This window comes from Bacillus rossius (genome assembly GCF_032445375.1).
Source record: "Bacillus rossius redtenbacheri isolate Brsri chromosome 4 unlocalized genomic scaffold, Brsri_v3 Brsri_v3_scf4_2, whole genome shotgun sequence".
Classification (NCBI taxonomy): Eukaryota; Metazoa; Arthropoda; class Insecta; order Phasmatodea; family Bacillidae; genus Bacillus; species Bacillus rossius.
Window position 1 is genome coordinate 28,060,356 of NW_026962011.1, and position 26,692 is coordinate 28,087,047.

The window sequence follows — 26,692 nt, forward strand, 5'->3', positions numbered from 1 at the left end:
TTATTATTGGGGGGGGACGTGTCCCCCCCCCCACCCCCGTCCCGCCCGGTTGCGACGCCCATGTCTGCTGCAACACGACGTCCTGGCGACCACGACTGTCGACACCACGTGTTCAACACGAGTGCTTGTGTCGGGAGCGAATCATGCTCTCGTCACTACAATCTTTGAATATATACACTGTATAGAAGTCGCGAGCGGATAGGATATACTCTACGTTTTTCAGGAGCGTATGATGAGCAGCTTGGGAACTTCACCGCTGCAGTGCGCTGCCGTAACGCCCTGTATCGTCTTAGTTGTTATTTACACGTTAGAGCGCAGCGCTGTCGCCCGCTGTCATTCCCCGCACCCCTCATCCATCATTCACTGCAGCTCAACGTCGTTCAACGGGAGGGGGAAGGGGTGTTTGAAGAGTTCGACACTTGTCCGCTAGGGACCACCACAAGTCGATGCCCTAGAGATGGTGGCGATTGCGGCGGTGAATTAACTAACTACCTCAAAACCGTATTACAAAATTTAACCTGGGCTGGCGACTTCTATACAGTATATATATTCAAAGCTACAATGTTTAAGCGGTGGGCGCGATTTGGACGAGCATCGCTCTGCGGACCAGTAACATCCCCACCATTAACAGAAAAAAAAAAAAAAAAAAAAAGAAACACTTTCTAATAAATACCACGCGCTCAGTTCACTGATTACAACCTGGCGAATTACTAGCGCGGAATGTTCTCAACCACTGGCCGTAATGCTGGTCGTATGAATATACGGTGTGCATAATGCGCTACGTGCTGTTATCGGTACTCATTAAACTGAACCGAGACACAAATGAAAGCCAGCTAGGTCCGCCTGATGAACTATAATGAGTGAGGAGCTCCTCTCGTGTCTACCGCCGGAGGACATGTGGCACTCGGGTCAGGGTCGCTCGCTGTTTCGATACATCGATAACTTTAGATGGTAAATAAAACCTTTGAATATATATATACTGTACAGTAGTACAGTATATATATTCAAAGATAAAACCAATCGGCAGATACTCAGTTTTTTATTACATCCATAAGTCGCTGTTTTAATATAAACTGAATTATTAGTGTTATGTAGAATAGAGATCCGAACGGTAACCGCTGAGAGCCTACACATTGGGTTTTAGCAAGTTTTGCTGAGATATTTAATTATAAATTTTAACATACACTTTAGATTTGAAAGCCAATGCCATTTGATGTATAACAACCGTGTTTTTTTTTTCTCTCCCCCCCAATCAAGGATAGTAATTAGGGTCTGGAAAAATTTCCCGGTTTCATTTATCTCTGGGACAGACTCCACATTCCTCTGCACACTCGGACAAAAGTCTTGCTCATTGGTCGCTCACTTCAGGAGTGTATGCAGAATGTCTTTTTTGAGGGAGGGGGGGGGATATTACATTTCCGCGCTGTTTGCTTTCAAATTATTTCCATTTGTTGGTGGAAATTATATATATATATATATATGGATAAGGACTTCAGGGAGTAAACACAAACCACCCCCTCCCCTCTTTTTCTTTCATCGCTCCCCTGTTTGCGCCTCTGGCTCACTTGAGAGATTTCTAACCTTGATCGGCTGTGGTTGGATACTTTGATGAGAGCTTCTCATTGGCACAGAGTCCTTCACGTAAACTGTGAAACAATCATAAAAGCAGGTCGGAGGTAAAACTGTTTGGATTATAGCCTACAGCGAAATGATTCCGCGAATTCACCGGTCTCTGACAACAATATTGTCACTGAAGTATGACCGATGCGCTAGGGGAATTTTTAGGGAAATAATCTAACCACTCATTAGACTGCAATAAGATATGCCGACGCTAGCGATTGTTCCCTTGTGATTGGCGGCCGTCTGCGTCTGTGAGACAAGCCAATAATTGCCCTGTTCGGCCGGGCTATTCGGGACGTGTTGGCTTCCGCGACTGGATGGCTGTGATTGGTGTGTCGACAGCAGACAAGTGCCTGAAATAAACCCGGCCAACCTCGAAACTCAGACAATGCTACAAAGTTTTAACACACAGTTGGCCTGGAATATTTTCGAGAAAAATTCATAGTCTTTTGACCCGAGGTATCGTAAATGAAGAGGTGGATTCCAAAAGGGGCTAAGTCAAAAATGTACTTTTTCCAGGAAACAATTTTTTTGGTGTGAATGTGTATTTTGATAATGTCAAGCACAAAATCCACATAATGCTAATGTTTTACATTAAGAACATGTTCTCAGGCAGTTATTGTGATTATGAGTTCAATATATTACCTGTAATTAGGTTAAGAAAACGGAACATCAGTGACTTAGAGCTATTTGGAAAACTTGTCAGTGACTAAGAGCTTTTTGGAAAACTTGTCAGTGACTAAGAGCTTTTTGGAAAACTTGTCAGTGACTGAGGACTTTTTGAAAAACATGTAATTGAAGAATATTAGTCCTACCAGATTGACAGGCCTAAGTGTGATGTTTACATAATACTGAACAAAATATGTATGTAGACTTATGCATAGTACAAAACAAAAGCAACAATATGATCTTTAAAATGTGTCAAGTCTTTTGAGTGAACATTAAGGTTACAATGTTTAAAGGAATGGATCTTCTTCATCATATAGTACAATATTGTTGTCTTTATCTCCTTCTACATTGTTAGTCAGAGCAGTTTGGTAAAACTGTCTTGCACATTGACTGAGTGAAACAAACTGCAGAAGTTTCTTCACATCTTGTCGCTTCTTTTCACTAATATGGTTTTCTGCTGGCGAAACAGGAACGTTTGTGTACGCTTCTTTCAATACTGTACGTGATTTAGTCACCTTGACTGTTGTTGGCAGACCACAATATGTGTTTTGAATGTCAATAGTAGTGTCATGCATTCTTGAGTAGATGAGAACACGTTGATCACGCATTTTAAAGGGAAGTCTTTTTACTATGGCCTTCTTTGAAGCTTCCATAAAGTTTGAGACCACCCAATCTATGCCTAACACATTTACTGTAGCACCCGTCGCAAATACCTTGTGATATTCACTAGGCTCTAATATTGTTTCTTTTTTCCGTAACTCCTTTTCAAATCTTCCAAATACTTGGTCAGGGGGCATATAGCTATGACCTCTGATTGGAAAGTAATGTTCCACTTTTGCAAAGGTTCTTGATTTGGCAACGTAGTTGAGTAAGAACATCATAACATTGGTGTTTTTATTTTGCCCACTGCAGGCATCTGAAAATAATCTCAGAGTCAAAAAGATTTTTGGTACATTTGCCAATTTTTTCTCAAGATTTTCCAAAAATATGACTCAATGCCGAACATACTTCATTAGAACCTCGACCACTTTGGTCTTCAGACAAGTGTACACAGATATGTTGGAAGTGTTTTGTTGGTTTTCCATCAAAACATACGTCAAATTGTACAGCCAGATTTGTCTGGCATAAAAGACCTCACCAATGCTTAATTTGGGCAGTGGTTGGTTTTGTTCCATGTCAAATGAAACACTTATTATATTGTTTTCTTGTTTCTTCATGATTTCATAAAAATTTTTAGCTCTAAGAGTATGTAGCCTATACTGAGTCATTAATCGAGCCTTTTCAGCAAGGTCACGTGACGTCTTGATTTGGTTCTTAGTCTTGTAACAAAATGAGCACACATCCATCTTTGGGCTTCCGAAGCTGAGATTGAAGTTGTTTTGAAACACCTTGAAAAACTTAGATAATGAAGCAATTGGTTTGTTTTCTATTTTTTGGTTATCTTTCCACATTCGCCACAACTTTTTGATAGAAAATTCAGGATTAAGATAACCACGAACACTTTTTCCTCGGCCATAATGGCTTTCATTGCATCTAAACGTTTTAATGTATGCAATCATTGAGTCTTTTATCGCAGTGTGTTTGGGATTTAACCTAGCCCCACCACGCCTTTCATGTGGGCATTCCCTATATACTTCCATGTGTTTGCTTAAGGTGTTTATTCTTTTACGAGAAAATCTCGTTACAGACAAAAACGTTTTGTTACATACATTTAGAATACGACCGCTTGTCTGTCGTATGAAATATTTAGTAACGGTACGGCTTCTAGGCTTATTTTTGTTTCTGGGCCTACGCTGTATGGGCTCTTGTGCGACAATATACTTGAAAACAAAGCTATTCTGTTCAGCAGCTGTTTTGTGTTTATAAATTTTGTCATAAAATGCACTTATATCTGCTGTAGACAGCAAAGCAGCCTTACAACTATTACCACCTTCTTTATGCGTGCATGCAACCATGGGCCTCACTGCTGTTTCTGGCAAACGTTTTACGGTTTTTAACCCACTTATCTTCATTTCTTGCTCGTTTTCTACTTCGTGTACTACTTATATCTGTTACAGAACATGTGCTATCTTGTAGTTCACTTACATTCATTTTGGCATTTACTTATACATTAACTATTGACAAGACAAACCACCGCAATAACAATAATAAACAGACATAACCTCTATGCAGTACAAAACCATGACAATACTTTCACCATAGAGTAACTAATACCTGTTTATGCATGCGAATATCGGTGCATGACTAACCAAGGCTTGTTTGGAAAACACTGCTGACTTAGGACGTTTTGGAAAGAAACCCAGATTTCACTACCGCATAACAGCTATAACTTAAGCGCTTTTGGAATACCTGTTACAGCCATAGATGCGAATAGTAAAAAGTTAGTTATTCCACATATAAACACAAAATCGCTAAAATGTGACTTAACCCCTTTTGGAATCCACCTCTTCAAATGTGTTTAAGCGTGTGTTTTTTTATGTGCGCATTTGTAGGCAAAAGGGATGCTAAGTTATGATGCGAAACACTGTCGGCAGCACAATAATTTGTCTCTCTGAAGGTTGGGACAGACTCGTGTCGGCAAGGTCTGCATGTCGGAGGAGGCAGTCGCTCAGATCAACGCTCTCCCCCTCCCACGACGGGGCCTGACAGGAATGCTAGAGGCGGTCCGACGATCGTTGTCTTATTGCGATCACACATGAAGCCAGACACGTGGGAGACGCGCTACGACGACACATTTGGCGGGGAGAAGGGGAGGTCGTAGTTGCGTCGGTCTCCGCTGCGAGCGCCCCTGTGGCCGCGCGGCGCGCTGATTGGTCCCCCCCACCCCTCCTCCAACCAATTCCACAAGAGAGCGACGCGCTCGGAGGCCAGCTGTGCTCAGTTTGTTTACGGGCCTCGCGCGCGGTGGATCTAGCGGTGTTGTGTCCTCATGTGAACATCTCCGCCACGCCGAGTCTTCAAGAAGCGGTGTCTGCTCAGCTGTCTCTCTGCCCCATGTGAGTTGCGTCAAGGTTATCATTTATAAATACGAATTTCTAGTATTCCAGTGGCCGAAATGTTTCGAGTGATATGCATTACATTCTATGCTTAGCGATGCGCGTGGTGGAATACGCTTTTTCCCCGTCGTGTTTACAGTAAATGTTTATTTTGAATGAATAACTATATTTGGAATAATTGTTTTAATTCTTGTTGCATGTGACTCAATTTATACCCATACAAATTTTAGTAGGTATGGCACAACATTTTCTTGTGACTTATTTGCTTATTTTATGGTGTAGTATTTCGTTGGTACAAAACATGGGATCTCGTCGTTAAATGTAATAACTTGCTAATAATATGAGTATGAATATTCAAATTAAAACAACTATATACATTACAACAATAGGATTGTATGGAACTGATGGTTGCCTAAGTCGCGGGTGAGCGTAGCGAACCTAACAATAACCAGACGTAGCCAATCGCTGTCAGCATTATTACGCGGGTACTTCTATATCCATAAACATCCATTCGTTTTACTTGTATCAAACAAAACTGTGTAGTGTACGACATTATATTTGTTTTATCAGAAATATTTATATTATATAAACTGCAAAATTATTCACAAATTTGATTTTGAATTGGTTCTTCTTTCTCCATCACCCAAATAAGCGATAACAAGTAAAATTCTTTCACCAAGCTTCTAATTTATTTTGCTTCTATGGCTCAATAATTGTGACAGGAAATCCTCACAATGTTATCACTCTTGATCATGTAGTTTGCTAGAGAAAATTGAATGGTTATTTGAACAAAAACACCAAATATAGAGACAACAGTAAAATTTATTGTAGGTGCCTCTACGCACCGGACTGTAGTACTCGTATAATCCAAGTTAAGTTTAGAATGTTCTGTATGCGAATCATTCTTTTGCAACCTATTACATAACTCTGCTGCTGTCATTCTTCTTCTCATTTTTCTCATTGTGTGTGTGGGTTGTAAGTTTGGTCTGTGCACAGTGAAACTAGTATTACTGAAACCTAGTCACAGTGGCGGATACAGTGGAAGGCTTACATTGGACAAAATTGAAAATTTGGGAAATAGTTTTCTTTATTAGGCGATATTCACAACACTTTGTTGTTGGTGGACACATAATAGCACACAACGTGAAGGAGAAACAGGCCTAAGTGTATAAAAGTAGGACTAATTCGGTAAACTATCGTCACAACTTATTTATTTAAGGAAAATATTACGGTATATTAATTGGCGTGAACCAATTTTAGTTCCTTTGCCAGCAAGGTTTTAACCTACAAGGAAGTGACTGAGGACGGAGACTACGTATTTCCGACTGATTTACGAAGTTGTATTATTTTTTAAGTATAACGGAAAAATAATCCTCTCCCCCCCCCCCCCCCTCGATCGGATGGATGAGTTGCGTAGTTTTGACAGCTCTGTAGAGCTGGATCAGCTCTGGAAACATGGAAAACGAGAGACCTTTAAGAAAAATGTGAGCGAGTTTTTAAGTACTCGCCAGAGATGTGCAGGTAATATCCTAACCTCGGTAACGAGGTGTATTTTCAAATACACTTATAATAATACAAAACTCGGGCACGAAATTTTAACTTAGAATTCTTTAAAATAATGCCGAGCATGATGAATATACGCCTATAGAAAACCTATATAAAACCAACGACAATTTTCGCAAAACTCTTCGACCCCGGAGAAACCCCCGGATGGCCTCCACAAGGGGAGTCCAAGGAAAGAAACGGGCTCCCCATTTGGAAGCCAACCAAGAAGGTTTTTTTGTTTCCACCCACCGTCTTTGGTAGCCTGACTTGTTGTAAGGGATTGTATTCCTATCAGACAAATGCCACCATTTGCCTGAGACAGTCCGCCTCGGAGGAGCCGAGCCGTGAACCTGGGTCCTTAAAATCACAAGTCAGTCGCTCTACCATAGAGCCAGAAGGTAAAGCGGCGACCTGCAATCTTCTTAACAGTGTTATTCCACGAGTTTACTGTAGTTTCTTTTGTAAAACAAAAGGTGCTTAGGGTTGTCTGAAAAGTGTTCAACCTCAACATGAAAATGGCAGCACTTGTCAAAAAAAATTGGGGAATGTGTTTGTCTATGCTTTGGAATGTACTCTTTGAAATTTTAGCCATTTTTTTACGTGAAATTGTTTTTTTAACAATCAATTACGTGGGTCCTTGCGCATGTTTTTGTGTGAAAATGGGAAACTGAGTATTGAGCTGTCTTGAATATTTCTTTTTGAAAGGCAATACCAAATATTGTAATAGAACAATATAGGAAAGTCGTTAAAAAAAAGGAATACACTTTGTGCAGCGCAGTCTAGCGGCATAGGCTGATCCCACAGCGTAATCGCATTTGAAATCAGGTTATTGAGTTATTTTTAATGTAGGTCCCCCCCCCCCCCGCCCCCCATGTTTTATCTAGTTATAGTTATTAAATATGGTTGGAAATGTTCGTTCAATGTTTGGTTGCATCAATTACTGCTCGAAGTCGTTTTTGAAGTTAAATTGGGTTAAAATTCCTTAGGCCAGTTGGTCGTCTGCGGGTGGTGACATTGTTTCGGAGCATGGGTCCTTATTGCAGCAACCTCCTCATTTGCTGTCTTCTGACTAAAGACTGTACAATTATCTCTTTCTCCGTTTGTATCCAACTAGGGTTTCTGTACAATATGAGAGAAATCCTGACGGAACAAATTGTCAGTTGCAATTGGCCATAGGATCAGTAAGGCTGCGTTTATTAATTGTTCAAGACACGCAAGAGCACAAGGGCGCAACAAACTCAAGGAATCCAGGTAAAATAGTTCATGAAACACGAGAGTCGTATGACGTTACCAACCGTACAACTTGGAAATGTACAACTGTTGAAAAAATATCTTCATCGTGTTTTTTTTTGCGAAAATTTGTGCAATTAATATTTTGATATAAAATGAAATTTTATTTCACTGTGCGATAGTTTAGTAAGTTAAAATGCGATTAGTGTGAGACAAATAACTTCGTACGTAACGTCTGCAGCTTTAAAAGTTTTCTGAACACATAACTTCAAGTATAGAATGCGGAAACGCAAGAAGTTGCGTTTTTTGCGTCCTGTGTAGGTACTTAATGATAACACTACGATACTGAGCCGTTGGCGTGTTGCGTGCTGCTGGTTTGCGCCAGTGCTGACCCAGGGCCGAGCTGGTTGGCCCTGCCGCCATGCTGTTCGTCAGCACAGCTGTGTGACGACTCTCCCACGCCGGTTCCCACACCCGAGAGACATGCGCCAGGTGCGAGACCCCGTGCGCAGCCATTGGACACAACACTCCACCTGCCGTGCGGCTCGAGGCTGCCTCTCTGCCGTGCGTTCCAGTCTCCAGCTAGTCGACAGTACCTTACAGTCTACTCCCATCACGTAACCTCAGATATTTGTTTCAACCATGGTGCTTTTTTTGGTTTAGAGTTTTGATTAGATAATGCATCACAGTGCTTGATGGAATCTTCGAACTTATGATTTCTGTGCACTCTTAAAACTCACATTAATAATACTTGTTACGTAATAAAATTAAAAGTTATAGACACGTAATTTGCTTTTGACGTAACAAAAAAAATATTTTGCGTGTGTTCTTCGAAATTTTGAAAATTTTAAAGAAGTTTGCGTTATTTCCGTTTTCACTGGGCACGATTCTGATTGGTTGATTCCGTCCATCACCCCAACATATTTTAGAACCAGTCCTGTTTGCAAAATCTCTGATGGAAACACAAGTCATCCTGTTTGTCGAACAAACATGGCTGCGTTAGTGACGTTTTCGGTGACGTCATAAATATATAACGATATTTGAAGGGAAAAAACAACATATTGGAAGGTGTTGGGAGCGGGAGTTTGACAGTGTGACTGGGCCTTCAGGCCAACGACTTCATGGACGATGTAGATGGAACCAGAACTCTATGAGTGCCTTGCTGCGGGTCCTCGCTGGTCGGGCAGGAAGCCTACAACTCACGTAGTTTCGGTTCCCTACCACGTTCTTGCAACTTCGGATTTCTCTCAACAATTGAAATTAAAAAAATCGAAGGGTTAGGTTAGGTCAGTCACAACATGCTTGTTTTCATTGGAAACTTCTGATTTAGCGGCTGAAGTGGCGTTAATACCAAAACGCAAAACTTCGGAAATCTTCGGAAATTCTTGCAGGGAACCGAAACTACGTGAGTTGTAGGCTTCCCCTGGTCGGGCACATTGGTGCTCAGTCATCACCGCATACTGACAGCATGTCACATGGTGCGGTCGCTGGGAGCAGAGGCCGCTGGGACTCGCTCATCCACACTCACTCCCGCGCACCTGCCGGCGGCGGTAGTTGCCATGACGTCGGCAAGGTCGCAGCTGTCGACGCTGAAGGGCAACCCGCGCCTGTGACGTCACTGCACGCAGCGAACCGCGTCATCCCACGGCGAGTGCGTCCGTCCAGCCCGGGCACTTAGTCGTGAACGCTGTTCCGAAACAAGCCGAGCGAGTGGGCTTTGATGCGATGTGCTCATTAACTTGGTAGTTCACTCGTAGATGCTTCTTTCTGCTGCTGTGGTGCTGGAGGAACGTGTATCAGTGCTGCTTCCTTGCGGGATAACGGGAAGTTGCAATCACGTAGTCGGACAGACAACCAGGGGATCCTGAGGAATCGTGGTCGCTAAGGCGAGGATCGCGTGTCTGTGTTGTCAACCCCGAAGCCGCGAGTCTGTTTCTAGTGTTGCTCATTCACGTTCCAGCCTCTTCAATCTATTACCTGACGTGCGACGTAAATCCCTCTGCTTAAACTCTAGTTTCATATGCGCTGAATGATTGTAGTAGGGACCCCAGTTTACTTATTAACATGGGTGACGCAAGGTTATATTTTTTTGGGGGGAGTTCAATTGATTTAGTTGTTGAGGAATGCCCATCCCCTGGAGAGAAAAAAAAGCGGGGTTTCCGGGAAAATTTGGGGTTTGAAGGTGCATAAAGGTGGTTTTTAGGCATTTTTCTTTCCTAAATATTCTAATTTTAGTTGGTTGCAATATATAATTTATTTTTTCTAAAAAATATTTTCAGAGAACAAATTTGTAAAAACACAGTTCACATATCTGCATTCGGTATCGGACCTGATTTTGATTTGACACGAAGATCGAATTAAAAAATGCTCACATTACCACGATTGGACTAAATGCACCATGCGCAACATGTGGGTTATATCACAGAAATCGTATTTTTAATATAACTACGAAACTAAATATATTATTGGAGGGGACGAAATTGAAGACTTATTATTGGATTATTGGGGGGGGGGGGGGGATGGCGTGTCCCCCCCGTCCCCCCCCCCCCCGGTTGCAATGCCCATGCTTATTAAAATATTTCAGTTCAGACTATGTGTTCTAATTGTTTGCTATAAAGCTATTAGTATTTTCCTTGAGTGGAGCAGCGCTACGCTGAGGTGGTGGAGGCTCGCAAATGAAGCCGCGACCGGACACGCGGAATATGGCCACTAAGAAATCTGACTGGTTGAGAAATGCCAACATCAAAAACTAAAGGTTCAGTTATATAGTAAACATTGAATTTTCTTAAACATAATAACTTAAAAAAATTTCATTTTACAAACATTCTTAGTTCGGAATTTATAGAATGCTGTATTAACGGGGTGGTGTATTGAGTGTTATATTATAATTATTGTAATTACGTCTTTACATGACGAGACAAATTTTTTGAAAAATGTTACTCGCGGAATAACATAAACAAGTTATCTGGAAGGAAAACAAAACCTGAATTACAATTGCACCTCATTAATCTTTGAAACTGAAATTTCCTTATATAATTTGAAATCAATTTTAACATTGTTGTTTTAACTTGGTAGCAATGAAATAAGCATGGCTGCAATGTGCATATATCCAGGCGTGTGCTCGTGTGTATATTTTTTGAAATGGAAACTGAAGTTAAGATTTTTAACACTAATACTTTGCGGCCATGCAGTTTTTAAGTTTTGAAACAAAAGATAAAACTTTTTTACATAACGTTTTGGTTGTCCCGTATTGAAAAATAGATAATCCTAAACATGTATGGTGAATATTCCCTGCAACGTTCGAAAACAAAAAAAAAATCAAAAGGTTTTTATATATTTACTTTTGAATATTTAACGAATTTCAGGTTGTTAGGTTGCTTATGAATACCGCACAGTTTGCTGATCCCCAAAGAAAATAAGAGCGTTGGTTCTAGCATTGAGTTGCGACACTATCTTACTCGCTCTGTGGCCTCTTTAGCGGGCTGCGAAGGGCGTAACTCCGACAGGTAGAGGACGGGTTTCCGCCGTGTTATCTGGCGTGGCCCAGTTGTACCCGCTTCCCCCCCCCCCCCCCACCCCGGATGACTATCCTGTCCTGAGCCGACAGCGACCCTGCCCGGGTGACCTCGCTGTGGCTCGGCTTCTGTTGTACGTAACATTTGAAAAATAGACTTAAAAGTTTCAGAGGAAGAACCAGTAATTACATACTATTCTAACGAATATTAAATTTTGCAATTATCGATTATTATTGAAACAATCGGCAAAAATTATTTAAGTGAAATTTCACTTTTTTTTTTGCAATTTTTTGTGTTTTTTTTATCCAAACGCCCTAATTATTTTTCAAAATAAGTAGCTAACAACACCCACATATTATTTTGTAATTTAAAACCATAATGACCAATTTGTAATTTTGCTAGTTTGGTACAAATTGAGGAGAAAAAAAAATTGGTTGTCCGTAAAGTCGGTTTACGGACGATAGTTTAACGTGACGTCATAACAAAACATTGATGAAATGATTGCATACTTTTATGAATAAAATTGAATCATTTTTATTGAACTATCACTATTTTGTATGGATACAAAGAAGGAGTGAAATGAAATCTACAATTTAATTGATAAATTTACTTTTATTTGCACTCATTAATTCAAATATGTTTATTACTTTAACGAAGAGATTATTTTAACTATAACTTTTATAAGTACATGTTTGCTATTTAACTTCTTCCAATCTGTGTTATTCTGTTAAGGATAGGACGATGATAGGAAAAATAGGAAACGAATGGGAGTGTTTCAAGTTTAATGTGCGTCGAAAATGTCAAATCGATGGTTGTTCCAATCGAGTTGGAAGAGAGATAGATGCGGCGCAAGCGTACAATGAGCGTAACGGGACAATGTGCGTAACGGGACAATGAGTCATACTTTTTCGTGCGTTGCAGCCGGCGTTCATCGATTTATTAGACGTTGTCACGTCAAAAAGAATTTTCATAATTAATTCATTTTTTCTTTGAAAGCCGGGTCACGTGTCAGTTGACACAACACGATTCGGGCTGTCAGAGCAGACGCGAGTAGCGCCGCCCGCGCCGCCGAAACCGGACAGGGCCTGCTGCGGCGGGCGTGGTCCTCAGCACGTCACAAGCACACCCGCCACGCGCCGGAGCGCTGTGCGGTTGTTACATGGGCGTATGTCTCGCCTCTGGCAATTGATTAGGTAGCGCCGGAACGCAGACGCGATCTTTTATAATGCCCCGAAGGGGAAAAAATTGGTTGTCTGTAAAGTCGGTTTACGGACGATAGTTTAACGTGACGTCATAACATAACATTGATGAAATGATTGCATGCTTTTATGAATAAAATTGAATCATTTTTATTTTAATAATAAAAGAATAAATACTTGAAATTATACTAGTAATCGGATTTTTAAAATGCAAGACTAATTAAACTTTATTGCCGAAATTGTTGTTGTAATAAGCAATGAAAACCACATTAACTTTTCACTTCACTTTATAACCAGTCGACGAAACAGTTCACGTGTAGATGTAAGTTGTTTGCTGCCACTGTCTTTCTTTTCCTCGGACGCATAGGCCATTCGAGTGGAAGAGAGAGAGATGCGGAGCAAGCGTACAATGAGCGTAACGGGACACTTTTTCGTGCGTGCAGCCGGCGTTCATCGATTTATTAGATGTCATGTCAAAAAAAAATAGCATGGCGTTATGTCAGGTGAACGCGGAGGCCAGCTAAAAAGGAGCTCTGTCGTCTCTTAATTGCAGATTCCATCGGCGGATGTTTTTTGCTACACGGGGGATCACAATTAAACTTTAAACAAACGCACGTTAAACTGAAATTACGTATTCACTCTTTAGCAAATTGCAGAACACACAAAACGCTTTACGCTCAGGAGCCGCCACATTTGCGTACGTAGATGGCACTGCAAACGAGAAAACAACAAAGCAGTAATCGCGAATTCACGCATGCGCAAATCTAAAACTATTTGAGTTACTCTTTATTTGTGACCTTGAACCAAGCTCTACAACGCTTACAGTTTATACTATAAAAAATTTATCACGGAGACATCTTTTACGGTCATGACGTATTTAAAAATGACCCAATAATGCAAAGAAGTTGTATTACAAGACCTTAAATAGTTTCAGCAAGTATTCCTAGACATTCTGTAACCACCAGGCAGGCAGCAGCGGAGCCGCGACAGTCCCAAGATGGCGGCGGGCGTGGGAACACGCCGAGTGTCCTTGACCCCGCCCACTCGGCGGGGACCCTGCGACCCATGAGGCCCCGCACGGCCTCGTCACGTGACACTGACACCACCCTGGTGGGCAGGACGCCGCCCGAGCTTGAACGTCTGTAGCGTTGACTTTGACCAATCAGGCGCGAGCTCAGTGACCACACTGTCGCGCGACTCGAGGATGTGAACTGTTCGCTGGCCGGTCTCGTTGAACCACGTGACAATCGCTCGATGGTCCGGTCACGCAAGGCGTGGGGAACGCTCGTATTGTGTCGAGAGAGTATGCAGTGTATTTTTTTATTTGTAAGTGGAACACACATAAAACGTAAATGACCATGTTAATTGACAGATATTTGTGAATTCGTACATTTACGTTAAAACAAGCCCGCTCCACGCACCGGTCCGACCCCCCTTCCCCCACCCAGAATGGCCCGGCCAAATAGGGCAGTGGCTGCTGCAAGGCAACAATCGCTATCGCAGGATGCCTAGCGGGCTATCGGGTCGTCGTGACGGGGGAGTGAGGCTCGGGCTTGCTGATGTCGAGTGAGGTTCCCCGGGTGTCGGCGCACACGCACCCACGCGCGCCGGATGCTCCGCCCGCGACAGGAAGTGCGTGTGCGCGTGTTCGCAGACGGCATCTCGGCGCCTCTCTCACCGCCCACGAGTGTGCAGCCGGCCTTTCCTAGCTCGCTAGTCGCCCGGTTACCTGTTCAATGTCACACAAACACGTACACGGGCGGGGTATTATTGGGAATAATTGTATTATTTTGCTGCCAGACGATGGGAATATATCAATGCTTCTCTGTAATTATCCAGAGTGATTCTTAAACAATATCGACACTGTTGGAGTGTTCTGTCTGGGGTGGTTGTCATGACCCGTGCGTGGCCAGGCAGACATCTGATTGGTTCCGAACACTCCTTGCTTACAACTGTCTCAGGGTCGTTCAAGAACGTGTCAAGGCCACTGTAGTCCACTCATCAACTCTTGTCACCCGACGAACCCGGGCAATAATGGAGGCGTCTGTCACAGTCTATAGGAGGGAACAAGGCAAGTTGTCGGCTGTCCTCCAATCAGCGGCGGCGGGGGCTCGCGCGTGCGCAGACGTGGCGTGACTGCGCAATGTGCCGCCTCATCAGGTACAGTCCGCGCCGCGCCGCAGGTACAGTCCAGCCAGGCAGTCCGTGACACCTTTGAATATATATACTGTATAGAAGTCGCCAGCCCAGGTTAAAATTTCTAATACGGTTTGAGGTAGTTGGTTTAATTCACCGCCGCAATCGCCACCATCTCTAGGGCATCGACTTGTGGTGGTCCCTAGCGGAGAAGTGTCTAACTCTTCAAACACCCCTTCCCCCTCTTGCTGAACTACCTTGAGCTGCAGTGAATGATAGGTGGGGCGGTGCGGGGAATGACAGCGGGCGACAGTGCTGCGCTCTAACGTGTAAATAACAACTAAGACGATACAGGGCGTTACGGCAGCGCACTGCAGCGGTGAAGTTCCCAAGCTGCTCATCATACGCTTCTGAAAAACGTAGAGTAAATCCTATCCGCTCGCGACTTCTATACAGTATATATATTCAAAGGTGACACTAGGTCGTGTCGTCTGGGTCTGTTGGAGAGTGCACACTGATGTGTGCAGTGGAATTGCCCTTCCCCCCCCCCTCCCCCCGACACACGCGCCCTCTGACGGCCGCCGTGTTCACTCACAACTACAGACATACAGGCCATATTTATAAGCTAGTGTTAATTTTACAAGTAATTTATTTACTACACCATTACGTTAGTATTCTTGGCTATAACAGTGGTAATACACATAAATAATATATATATGCGCTCATCACTAACTCACTGACTATAATGACGCTGTATGAATTCTGTTCTCGTACGCTTACAGTGTAAAATTTGCATTGCTCTTTGGTAACCTGTTTCTCCTAGCATTGCCGCCGAGTCCATGGCGAAAAGATAATATACATGAGGGCATAGCATCTTATTTTGACGAGGCCGATAGTTTCATTAGCACCTTTCACTGATAAAGTAGCGAGCCGTGGCCTAGTTCGCCACGTTTAGGCCGCTGACGAGTCTCAGTGCACGAGTGTACACCACAACTGTATGTGGCTTTGTCACGAAGCAAGAGTTGCAAGTCAAGCGAAGATGTATACTGAATCGAATCCACATCAACCAAGATTATTGAATGACCAGATACAATCAACACGCAATGAAGTTTTAATTTAGTTTGTTTCATTAGAAACAATTATTTTCAAGAGGTTCTTCATTAGAAACAATATTTTTGCAATGTTTGTTATAGTCATCAGTAGGGGTAGGCATTTTTCGCGAATAAATCTGAACGCCTATTAGACTGCAACAAGTTATACTCACACCAGTGGTTTCTTCCTTGTGATTGGCGGACGTCTGCGAGGGAAGTCGTTGCCTTATTTGACCGAGCCACTCAGGACGTGTTTGCTTCCGCACTGATTCACTGTGATTGGTGTTGACGATATTGACCTGAAGGAAACTCACCCAATCACGAGACACAGACGATGCTACAGTGTTTTAACTTTCAGCTAGCTTCGGAATCTTTTCGCGAAATATGCATGCCCCTAGTCATCAGTTTTCAACGGACGCCCTAGACATCTTACTACTAGCTAGTAATACATATTTAGCCATATAGTAGGAACAGGACAGTTTCGCGTGCCCCATGACCTCCAGGATAGACTTTACTACCTTCTAGACACTCGAGCAGTGTCGCCTGTTCATTGGCGGCTCGCTCGAGAGACGGGACTGAGCTGCCCGTGATTCGATGCTTTTTCCTGTTTTGTTTTTTTGTTGAGGAATTTCATCGGCTCGGAGCCTTCCACGTAAACTGCGAACCAATCACAGATCAGCACTGAGCTGAAAAGAGTTTGGAGTTAAGCATATCGCGGAATGAAACGGCGTATTTATCCCATCTCTACGTGTTAGTAGTTTCGACTACCATAGGTAGAGGTATGATATGGTCACTCACTAGACTGCATTAAGGCATGCCTGCGCTAGAGACTGTTCCTTTGAGACAAGCCACTGCCCTGTTTGGTCGGGCCATTCAGGACGTACATACTACTAAAACTGGCCGCCTGTAATTTCTTCATCTGTTTGCTTGTTCACTGCAAGGACAAGGAGCGAGAGTGAATCAGACAAGCCGAGGTCACAGAGCGCGGAAGTGGACTTAAACTGCTGCGTCGCAGTATAACGTTAGCAGTTGTTTGTGTACGAATTATAAATAATTGTTTTACATTTGCTAGCGCTATTTCCTAACATGCAGCACTTGCTTGGCGCAGCGAACTGTCGGAAGGCTGTCGCTACCTTGGCTGGCTGTCCTCAGTGTTTACAACCGAGTCGCACACGGAGGTTGTGTTAACTAACCAACCCCCAGCAGGCGCATCTGAAACAAGAATTGACAGGTGTCACTAGTTCCAGACTGTATCTGTGTAAACACTAGGGCTGTAGCAAACCGTATGTATTCGGTACTGAGTAACGGGTGCGCCGTCTAGTACCGAGTAACGAAACGTTACACACGAATGCATTTCGTTACTCTCATTTTTCGTATGTTTTACGCATGCGCGCGCTTATTCGGTGAATTAAAAAACGTACGTTACAAAGAACGATGTTTGTTTATTAAGTAAAGTATAATTTGGAAATTCGTCGTCCAAGTTTTTTTACTGTTTATTAAAGGTAAAGTGTGTGTAGACAAAGTTTGAGATTGGAACTGAAACAACGTAAGAAAGTATTTTTTTTACTAATTATAAATATGCATGTTTTTTGTTTTTTATTATCGCGTATTTTCACGTTTTTCTTGTTCTTATCTTAAAATAGATAATATAATAAAGCCGCTCTAATGAGATTTAATTGTTTCTTCGTTAACAAAAGCTGTCAATTATCAAATTTTTTAATTGTTTATACTCGATTTATTAGGTATTATTTACGCGACGTCATACTGTACGCGTACGCAACACGACTCGATTCGTTGCTGCAACATATAACATGGCATGTTATGCGGTATCAGAAGTAACGAGTAACGTAACGATACGAAAGTAACGAGTACTAATTTATTGTTATAGTAAGGAATACATACGGGTACGCTTTTTTTTTTCCGTTACTTTTACACCTCTAGTAAACACAGTGAATGCGCGCGGGTTGGTCGGTCCTCTGCGGTGCCGCGGAGATGCGGTGACCGTGGGAAGGCGTGTGGCGAGGTCGTGTCATCGACACCCGTGGTGCGACCGGTCACCGAGACGGCCCTTGCGCCTGCGCCTCGCCAACTGCGCCACTGGAGAAGCCGGTGTCGGTGTCGCCTGCCGCCGGGCGTACCACACAGTCCCCCGCGTTCGTGCCGCGCTTACCGTGCGTGTACAGTCGGGACACCCGCTCATGTCAGCTGAGGCGTCGAAGAGGAATTGATAGGTAGAGACCGGAAAAATTCGCGAATTCATTTCGCGACAGGCTAAAATACAAATAGTTATACCTCAGTGCCGCCTCTGCTATTTGGCTCACAACTCACCTGGATGACTCTGGGCCAATGAGAAACACCCGACCGAAGCTTTATCGAATCACAGGCTGCTACGTTGGGACGTCTCACAAGACAGCAGCCAATGAGTGTGTGACATTTGACAGAGTGTACGTAGAACTATGGAGTTCATCCTGCAGGTCATTTAACCCGCGAATTTTTCCGGTCCCTATTGATAGGGACCTGAAAAATTCGCGCGTTCAATGACTACCAGGATAGACTCCACGATCCTGTGCAACCTCGGGCAAACGTCGCCTGTTCATTGGCTGCTGACTTGTGAGGCGTCTCAATTGGGAGACTCGTGATTCGATACTGCTTTGACTAAGGGTCTATAATTGGCCCACAGTCCTCCAGGTTAACTGTGAACCGATAGCAGAAGTTGTATAAAGGTACAATTATTTGCATTTCAGCATATCGCGAAATGAATCCGAAAATTTTTCCGGTCTCTAGGAATTGAGGCTTGAACGTGGGAACATGTTTGCAAATGCGATTTGAGATGTACCCTCGAATATCATTATTGACAATTCCTTTGTGATTTTTAGAAAGATTGATTTTTTGATGAAATGTCAATATTATATCCGTAATAAAAGTCTTCTATTTATGGAAGTTATATTTATTAATGGAAGTTGTTTTTTTTTTTGCATGTGATAACTTAATAACGTGTTGCTAGTGATGGCATAAAAAATATTTTTTCTGTGGGCGGATAATTATATATACGTGATACCCTGGTTGCTGATACCAGAGTCAACAACATCCGCCGTGTGAGACGCCTGGCGCCGCGACGCAGATAGGTCCGGCATGCAGTGCGATACCAGGCCTATCCCCCCTCCCCCCACACCCACACACCCACACACTCCGGTCGCCTGTCTGAGTTGCTTGTATGCACATTCTAGTGTGGGCGGGAGACAACTCTTGGAGACTGCATTCCGTGATAACTGTACCACGAGAATGCACTGCGTCGTGACTGCACCTCAGCAGCGGGGTGCCTCAGGGAGGGACTCCTTCCTCCTGGGATTAACAAACTAGCTGACCAACTCAGCTACATGAGGTTACAGTCAGCTTATTGACGTGACAACGTCTAATAAATCGACGAACGCCGGCTGCACGCACGAAAAATGTCCCGTTACGCACATTGTCCCGTTTCGCTGTGTCCCGTTACGCTCATTTTATATTGCTCTTTGCTAACCTGAACCTCCTAGCATTGCGACCGAGTCCGTGGCGTGATTCTGTTTTCATGCATTTCAATGTAACATTTTCATTGCTCTTTGCTAACCCGTTCCTCCTAGCATTGCTGCAGAGTTCGTGGCGCAAATATATTATTTTTGACTGCATCTTGGTGTTGGGTAAGCCATTTTCCTTCACATCATCCTTGAAACACTCCCATTCGTTTCCTACTTTTCCTATCATCGTCCTATCCTTAACAGAATAACACAGATTGGAAGAAATTAAATAGCAAACATGTATAAAAGTTATAGTTAAAATAATCTCTTCGTTAAAGTAATAAACATATTTGAATTAATGAGTGAAAATAAAAGTAAATTTATCAATTAAATTGTAGATTTTATTTCACTCCTTCTTTGTGTCCATACAAAATAGCGATAATTCTATAAAAATGACTCAATTTTATTCATAAAAGTATGCAATCATTTCATCAATGTTTTGTTATGACGGCATGTTAAACTATCGTCCGTAAACCGACTTTACAGACAACCAATTTTTTTGGAAAGTTTTTTTAATCCTCAGTGAGCTACAATGATGTATATCCTCCCCATTACTGCCCGACATGCCTCGCACACAGAAGCGGCAATCATTGTGTTTACAAAGGGACTAAATTTAATGCCGGTTTGCACTCGTTTTTTTTTGTAAGCTTTTCTTTCATGCGAGCTTTGACATGAGTAATGTATTTATAACTTATTTGAACGATTTCTTCACTTAATTAACTTTATTGAAAATCAAAATATAAAATGTTCAGTTTTGTTTTTCTCGAGTCAAATCATTGCTTCAATTTCTGTGCGTAAACGTTGCAGTTCTAAAAGTCCACTCCGGGGTTTTGGCTCGACTATCAATTTACTTTGAAAATTCAACTATAAAGCTAACTTGCTCGTCAAGAATGATACAGTGGTTAAACCGGACCCTGCCCCTCCCCCCTCGACACAATGCTGGTTACTCTTGTGAGGCAGCACTCGGGGAAGTCAGCTGGCGAACACTCTCGGTGTCCAAACTCCACGCACGCCGCGACGACTCGACACGCGGCGCGAGTGTCGTGAAGATGCGCGGGAACTGTTGGCCTCGGCGTGCGTCAGCGACGGCGAAGGGCCAGCAAGCACTGCTTTGTCAGAAATATGAGAAATTTGTTTCACTGATAAACTAAATATACGTTTTTTAGGTTTTATTTTTATTTCTAGCATTTAGATTATCAGTGTTTTGTTTGATAATAATTTTATTTAAAGATTGAGTAAAATAAAATTGATTCGTTAGTTTTTAAATACACGTGTATTGCCATAGCCAAACATAAAACCATAGATTGAGAATTTCAATTTGCTAATTGCTAGTTTTCGAATTACAATTTGCGAAAGTATGTAAACGTTTACAGAAGTATTGGAAAATATACGAAATCATGGGCCGGTGCTGCTATCTGTAAAAGGCTGTAAATCTATTTAAAGTCAAAACTTTTTTTTTAAAACCACGTGTCAACTAACCAGGGCCGGAACTAGGAGATTCGTTAGGGGAGGCAAAGCTTAATTTGCCGCCCCCTTCTTACCAACATTATAAATTACCCTTTTTCGTTAGAAGCGGTGGTTGAAATGATACCATTCACTTATACATAATTGAGGACTTTTATTTATCAAGTACACTAATTGGAAAACTAATACAATTACATTTTTATTATAATGAAGTAGACTGTTATCAAACTATTGTTTATTGTTTGCACAACAGTGAAAATTAATGTCTTACCAATAAGTTTATTAAGTAATAAAATTACATAAGGAACATGTGCTTCTGAATTATGTATAATATTGTATTGATAACCATACAAAGAAATTCAGTTCAAAATTTAATTTTTCGAGCATGATTAGCTGCAAAAATGTTAATAATATCATCAAAATTGATCAAAGCAGCTCGTTTGTGTTCAATAGATATAAATAATACTTAGATTTGTTCATCTCTGCTGGCCCATCGTGCTTCTCAAATAGCTTTTAATAAGTTTAACTTTACTAAAACTTCTTTCACCTGACGCAATTGTAACTGGAAGGGTGAAAAACATTCTCAGAGCAGTAGTAATGTTAGGATGTGCCTCCTCCAATTTAATTTTGTAGATAAGGCTCAACATTGTTGATGCTGTAGCATCTTTTAATTCATAGTCTACTGTTAATGCATGGTGCTTAAAACTTTCAATTTCAAATACGAATTCTTCTTTGTTAAGATCGGCCCTGTGTTTCCTAATTCTGCTGCTTTGACTTTTAAATCTTCTACTTCCATTTTATGAATTTGAACACCACTAAAAAATCCAAACTTATTGTTAATGTTCTCCAAAGCCTTAAACCTGTTACTCAGTTCCATAATTAATCTGTCAATGACTTTCAACATTACATTTGGACATACGCCATTGCTAAGCACTTTTTCTGTAGAAGAAAACTAAAAAATAAAATAAATAAGTAAGTAAAAATAACCAAAAGACAAAAAGCACAAATTAAGCAAAACAATTGCTGTTGTCAACAGAATATAAACACCACAAAATATTCCGTAACAGGAATATGGTCAACAAACAAAGAAAAACAAAGAAAAATGGATAAATATGTAGTGTACGGATTAGCGCCAAAAAAAATCGTACAAATATAAAATAACTCATTATATGCTCTTTTACGTCCTCTTTTCATAACCGCCTGCGGAGCTAAGAAATTCCAATTACTTTTGGAGATATCGCCGTTCTTATTTTGCAATACAAGTCCTATGTAATCATTCAACAGACGCCATTTTATATTTTGCCGTGTGTGCGTGAATGCCTAAATAACAGAAATTTTCCATTAGGTAAGGTTAGTTACATTATAAATATTTCAAAATAAACGGAAATTAAAAATAATATCAATTAATTTTACTTGTATAGTTTTAAGTATTTATAATGTAACTGACCTGACCTAACAAAACGGGACAAAGGTAGATTAGGTCAGGTCAGCTACAGTATAAATACTTTGAAACTGAACGGACATTAAAAATAATAAAAATTAATTTTAATGGTTGTTTAGTTTTAAAGTATTTATAATGTAGCTGACCTGACCTAACAAACCGGGACAAAGGATGAACAGTAGGAACTCAAGTAATTTTCTTTTTACGTGATGTAGTCGTTCACCTACGTCGCGAAAAAAAAAATATCATACTTGTAAACAAGCAACAATGGTGAACGCGGGAAGCCTACGATTCACTCATCCTTCTGGACATACCCGAATACTCACGTTGGCAAGCCTTCTTTCAACAGACGAGAGGCAAACGCCCGATCGTGCATCTTCGGTTTTTTTTTTGTTTATTGTAAATAAATATACAACTCATGAAAACTAATGGTCAATTAGGTTATGTTAGCTACATTATAAATACTTTAAAACATTGTGGATGGTTGATTTGGTTAGGATAGCTACATTAAAAATACTGTGAAATCATGTAAACCGTTTCCTAGCGCTGGATAGCTACATATTAAAAAGTTATTTGCTAAGCAACCTTAAAATGATTTTACAGTTTTTTTAATGTAGCTATACTTACCTAATATAACCAACCACCCACAATGTTTTAAAGTATTTTTAATTACTTCTTGCTAATTTTAAGAAAAGAAGGCTTGCCAACGTGAGTATTCGGGTATGTCCAGAATGATGAGTGAATGGTAGGCTTCCCGCTTAACGCCGCATCAGTGCACAGCATGAAAATTAAAAAAATTCCATATCTCCTAAAGTATTTGGAATTTCTGATCTCCGCCGGGTTTAATGTAAAGAGGAAGTTAAAGAGCACAGAATAAAGGTATTTTCGGAATTTTAACTTTTTTTTTTAACAAATATTGCCCAAATATAAAAATTAAAAAAATTCGATATCTCCTAAAGTATTTGGAATTTCTTATCTCCGCAGGCGGTTATGAAAAGAGGACGTAAAAGAGCATATAATGAAAGTTATTTTATATTTGTACGATTTTTTTTGGCGCTAATCCGTACACTACATATTTACCGAAAAATGTACTAAGAGAACGAAAAAAAACCACAAATCATAATGACACAAAAATATTGAACCCAAAAAAAATTCAGCAATAATGGTTGAAACGAGACAAAAACACGACAAAACGAAAAGACGAAACAAACACAATAGTTTTTCCAAAACAGAAACAAGCGACGTTTCGGGAACTGCTATCTGCTCCCGTTCTCAGGCAGAGACGCACATGGTATGAAAACACAGTAGCGACTGAGTAGGGGCTGGTAAAATGAGGGTATTTATCAGAGAAAGGGCTACATCTTGCTCAGCCAAGTGATCACCCGCGCAACGGGTCCTTGAGATGCCAGCTCTCATCGCAGTGGTTTTACTCACTCCAGACCACGAATTATGGTAATACTTGTTTCTTAGAGTGAAGTAACGCATTTGAAGTACGAATATATTTACAAATTATGCATAATCAAGTTAAATAAAATTTCTTAATTTCTTGGCTAACATATTGGTTGCGATATGTACACTTTCAAAACTTTTTCTAATGACTAGAATCAACTTGTTTTAGTGAACCACTTTTAATATTTTGCCGCCCCCTGATATTTGCCGCCCGGGGCACATGCCCCCCATGCCCCCCCTTAGTTCCGGCCCTGCAACTAACAATATAAGTTACATACGTTACCTGCTCACTTCCGTTACCCCGTGATTCTGGTATTACTTCACTGGCTGTGAAACTGTTTAACTTCAAACATTGTGTAATAATCATAGTGTTAACGTTAAGTGTAACGACCAGGCAGAGAGTGGTGTAAGTGCATTGCTCTTTGGCGCCATGGTTGTTCCACTGCTCTTCTGTGGCTACACCGAGAAGTTGGGTGTGACTGCGGATATGTCAGGTTGTACGTTGCACACATTTTTTTTTTAGATGGTAGTAGCGCTGTCTGCAGTGCCGTTATCTGTCGTGAAGCTACGACCAGCCAAGAACATGGATATGTCATGATTTCATTCTGGGTCATTATGATAAATACTTGACCTATCTGTGCCTTTCAGTGATGTTTGTGTTCAGGTTTCGGGTTTTATTCAGTGCGGCTGCACTATCCTCTAGACACTCGAGCAGTGTCGCCTGTGCATCGGCGGCGCGCGCTCTCTCTCTCTCTCTCTCTCTCTCTCTCTCTCTCTCTCTCTCTCTCTCTCTCTCTGTCTCTCTGTCTCTCTGTCTCTCTCTCTGTCTCTGTCTCTCTCTCTCTCTCTCTCTCTCTCTCTCTCTCTCTCTCTCTCTCTCTCGGGTGTATGTACTGAGCTGCCGTGATTCTAGGCTTCTTCTCTTCATTGGCACGGAGTACGCCACGTGAACCGCGAGCCAGTCGCAGAGGCAACAATGAGGTACCCGCGAATGTTTCCTGGCTCGCAAGTATGGGTTACACCAGACTAAAGTGTAGGGAGGGGCCCGTGTAAGCCGAGGTCCGGTGCGCAGAAACACGAACACGCGTGTGTGGAACGTGAGCGAGTAGTTGCTCGGTAGCTCGCCAGAGGGCAGGCGTGTAGAGCTGCAGACTTCCTCCTCGCCAGATGCTCGCCCCAGGGTATCCGGTACTCCCCGTCCCCCTCCCTCACGGAGTCAGCAAGGCCGCAGCCTTCACTAACCGGCCGGGCGAGCGGTTGTCGGCCGCAGGAAGCCAACCGCCGGTCTGGAGGAATGTAGCGGTGCGCTAATTGACTGGCGGTGACTTGCTACTGTGCGCTTGCCGGACTAGATGAGTGAGGGCCATGCATTTTTTTCGCGAAAAGATTTCCAGACCAATTGTGTGTTAAAACTTTATATCGTTGTCTGTATTTCGTTTTTGTCCAGGTTTAGTTCAGATTCATATCTACTGCCAGCATACGAGTCACAGCATCCAGTCAAATAGAGAACAATCTCTACCGTGGGAATACCTCATTGCTAGAGACCTGCGAAATTCGCGGTTTCGATGGCCTTCAGGATAGACTGCACATACCTCTGTACACTCGGGCAAATAACACAAGTTCATTGGCTGCCGACTTGTAAGTCGTCTCAGCTGGTTTGTCTGTGATTCGATCCTTCTTTGGTTGTGGGTTTATAACTGGTTGAGATTCGTCCAGATGAACAGTAAGCCAATAGCAAAATTATCTAAGAGGTATATGTGTTTGAATTCTAGCCTATCACCGAATTAATCCGCGAATTTTGCAGGTTTGTACTCATTGCAGTCTAATGAGTGCTCAGATATTTTCGCGAAAAATACATGCCCCTATGTATAGTAGTTTATCACGGGAATAATTGTGTGTTCAACGGATCGGCGAAAACAGCCGTTCTTCGAATGCCCGTGAAACTCAGGAAATAATGCCATTTTAAATACGTTTCCAATGACAGAACGAGGCAGATGTGCCGACGAGGAGGCTCGAGCAGTCCTCTATGTGTCACGTGACTCTGTGGGAGTTTTCTTTAGCTCACAGTCATTCAATAAACTGTGGCCCGGTTGTTCGTACCGCGCATGAATCCACATACCTGAGATCAAGAAAAACTGCGAACATGTAAACAGTGGCACTGCTCTTTGATTGACTCACAATGTTTTCGTCACTCCCCTCGTGAATCAGCAGGTTGACCCCCAGCTGGCAGTGAAGTGACCGAGTCACGACGACCCACAGGAAAGGATAAGTTTCTCAGTAATGAGTCAGTCAATAGGCAAGCAAATGTGGGTAGAGAACACTCGTGACTGTGAATTTCAAACGGACACAAAATGAATCTGCAAAATTGTCAAGTTTCCATGGCATACCTCACGTGTCATTACCAACAAATGCTCTAGGGTGACTCGGTATGCATGGACTGTTATTTGTTACATGCTATTTCTAAATCCCCACCCGCAACAATTTATCAGATACTGCGACTAAAAATTTTTGATACACAGGAGATTTAAAAACTAAAGAAAAAAATATATATCACTCGAAAACTACGATACTTCTTGAATTTTTTATTCATAACCGTTATTAAGTGGCATGTCAACTGTTCTATTTGACTTTGAGTTATGGGACACACAATTTAACTGACTAATACCTAAGTATGTTTTATAATAGGTATTACTTATTAAACTTGGTTTATTCATTGATGAAGACGAGCCGGGTGCCCAGTGCCTCGGGCACGAAGGCACACAAGTGCGGCGAGGTACACAAGG

At 41.9% G+C, this 26,692-nt stretch overlaps 1 protein-coding gene across 1 annotated transcript in view; it reads left to right on the top strand.

Moving 5' to 3' along the window:
- Nucleotides 1-856: 856 nt before the first annotated feature.
- LOC134541810 (uncharacterized) overlaps nucleotides 857-26,692 on the top strand; it is a 126,178-nt gene continuing 100,342 nt past the window's right edge. The window contains exons 1-2 of the mRNA XM_063385503.1: nucleotides 857-908; nucleotides 5,039-5,285. Coding sequence (XP_063241573.1) covers nucleotides 857-908; nucleotides 5,039-5,285 — 299 coding nt within the window. The remainder of the gene's footprint in view (nucleotides 909-5,038; nucleotides 5,286-26,692) is intronic.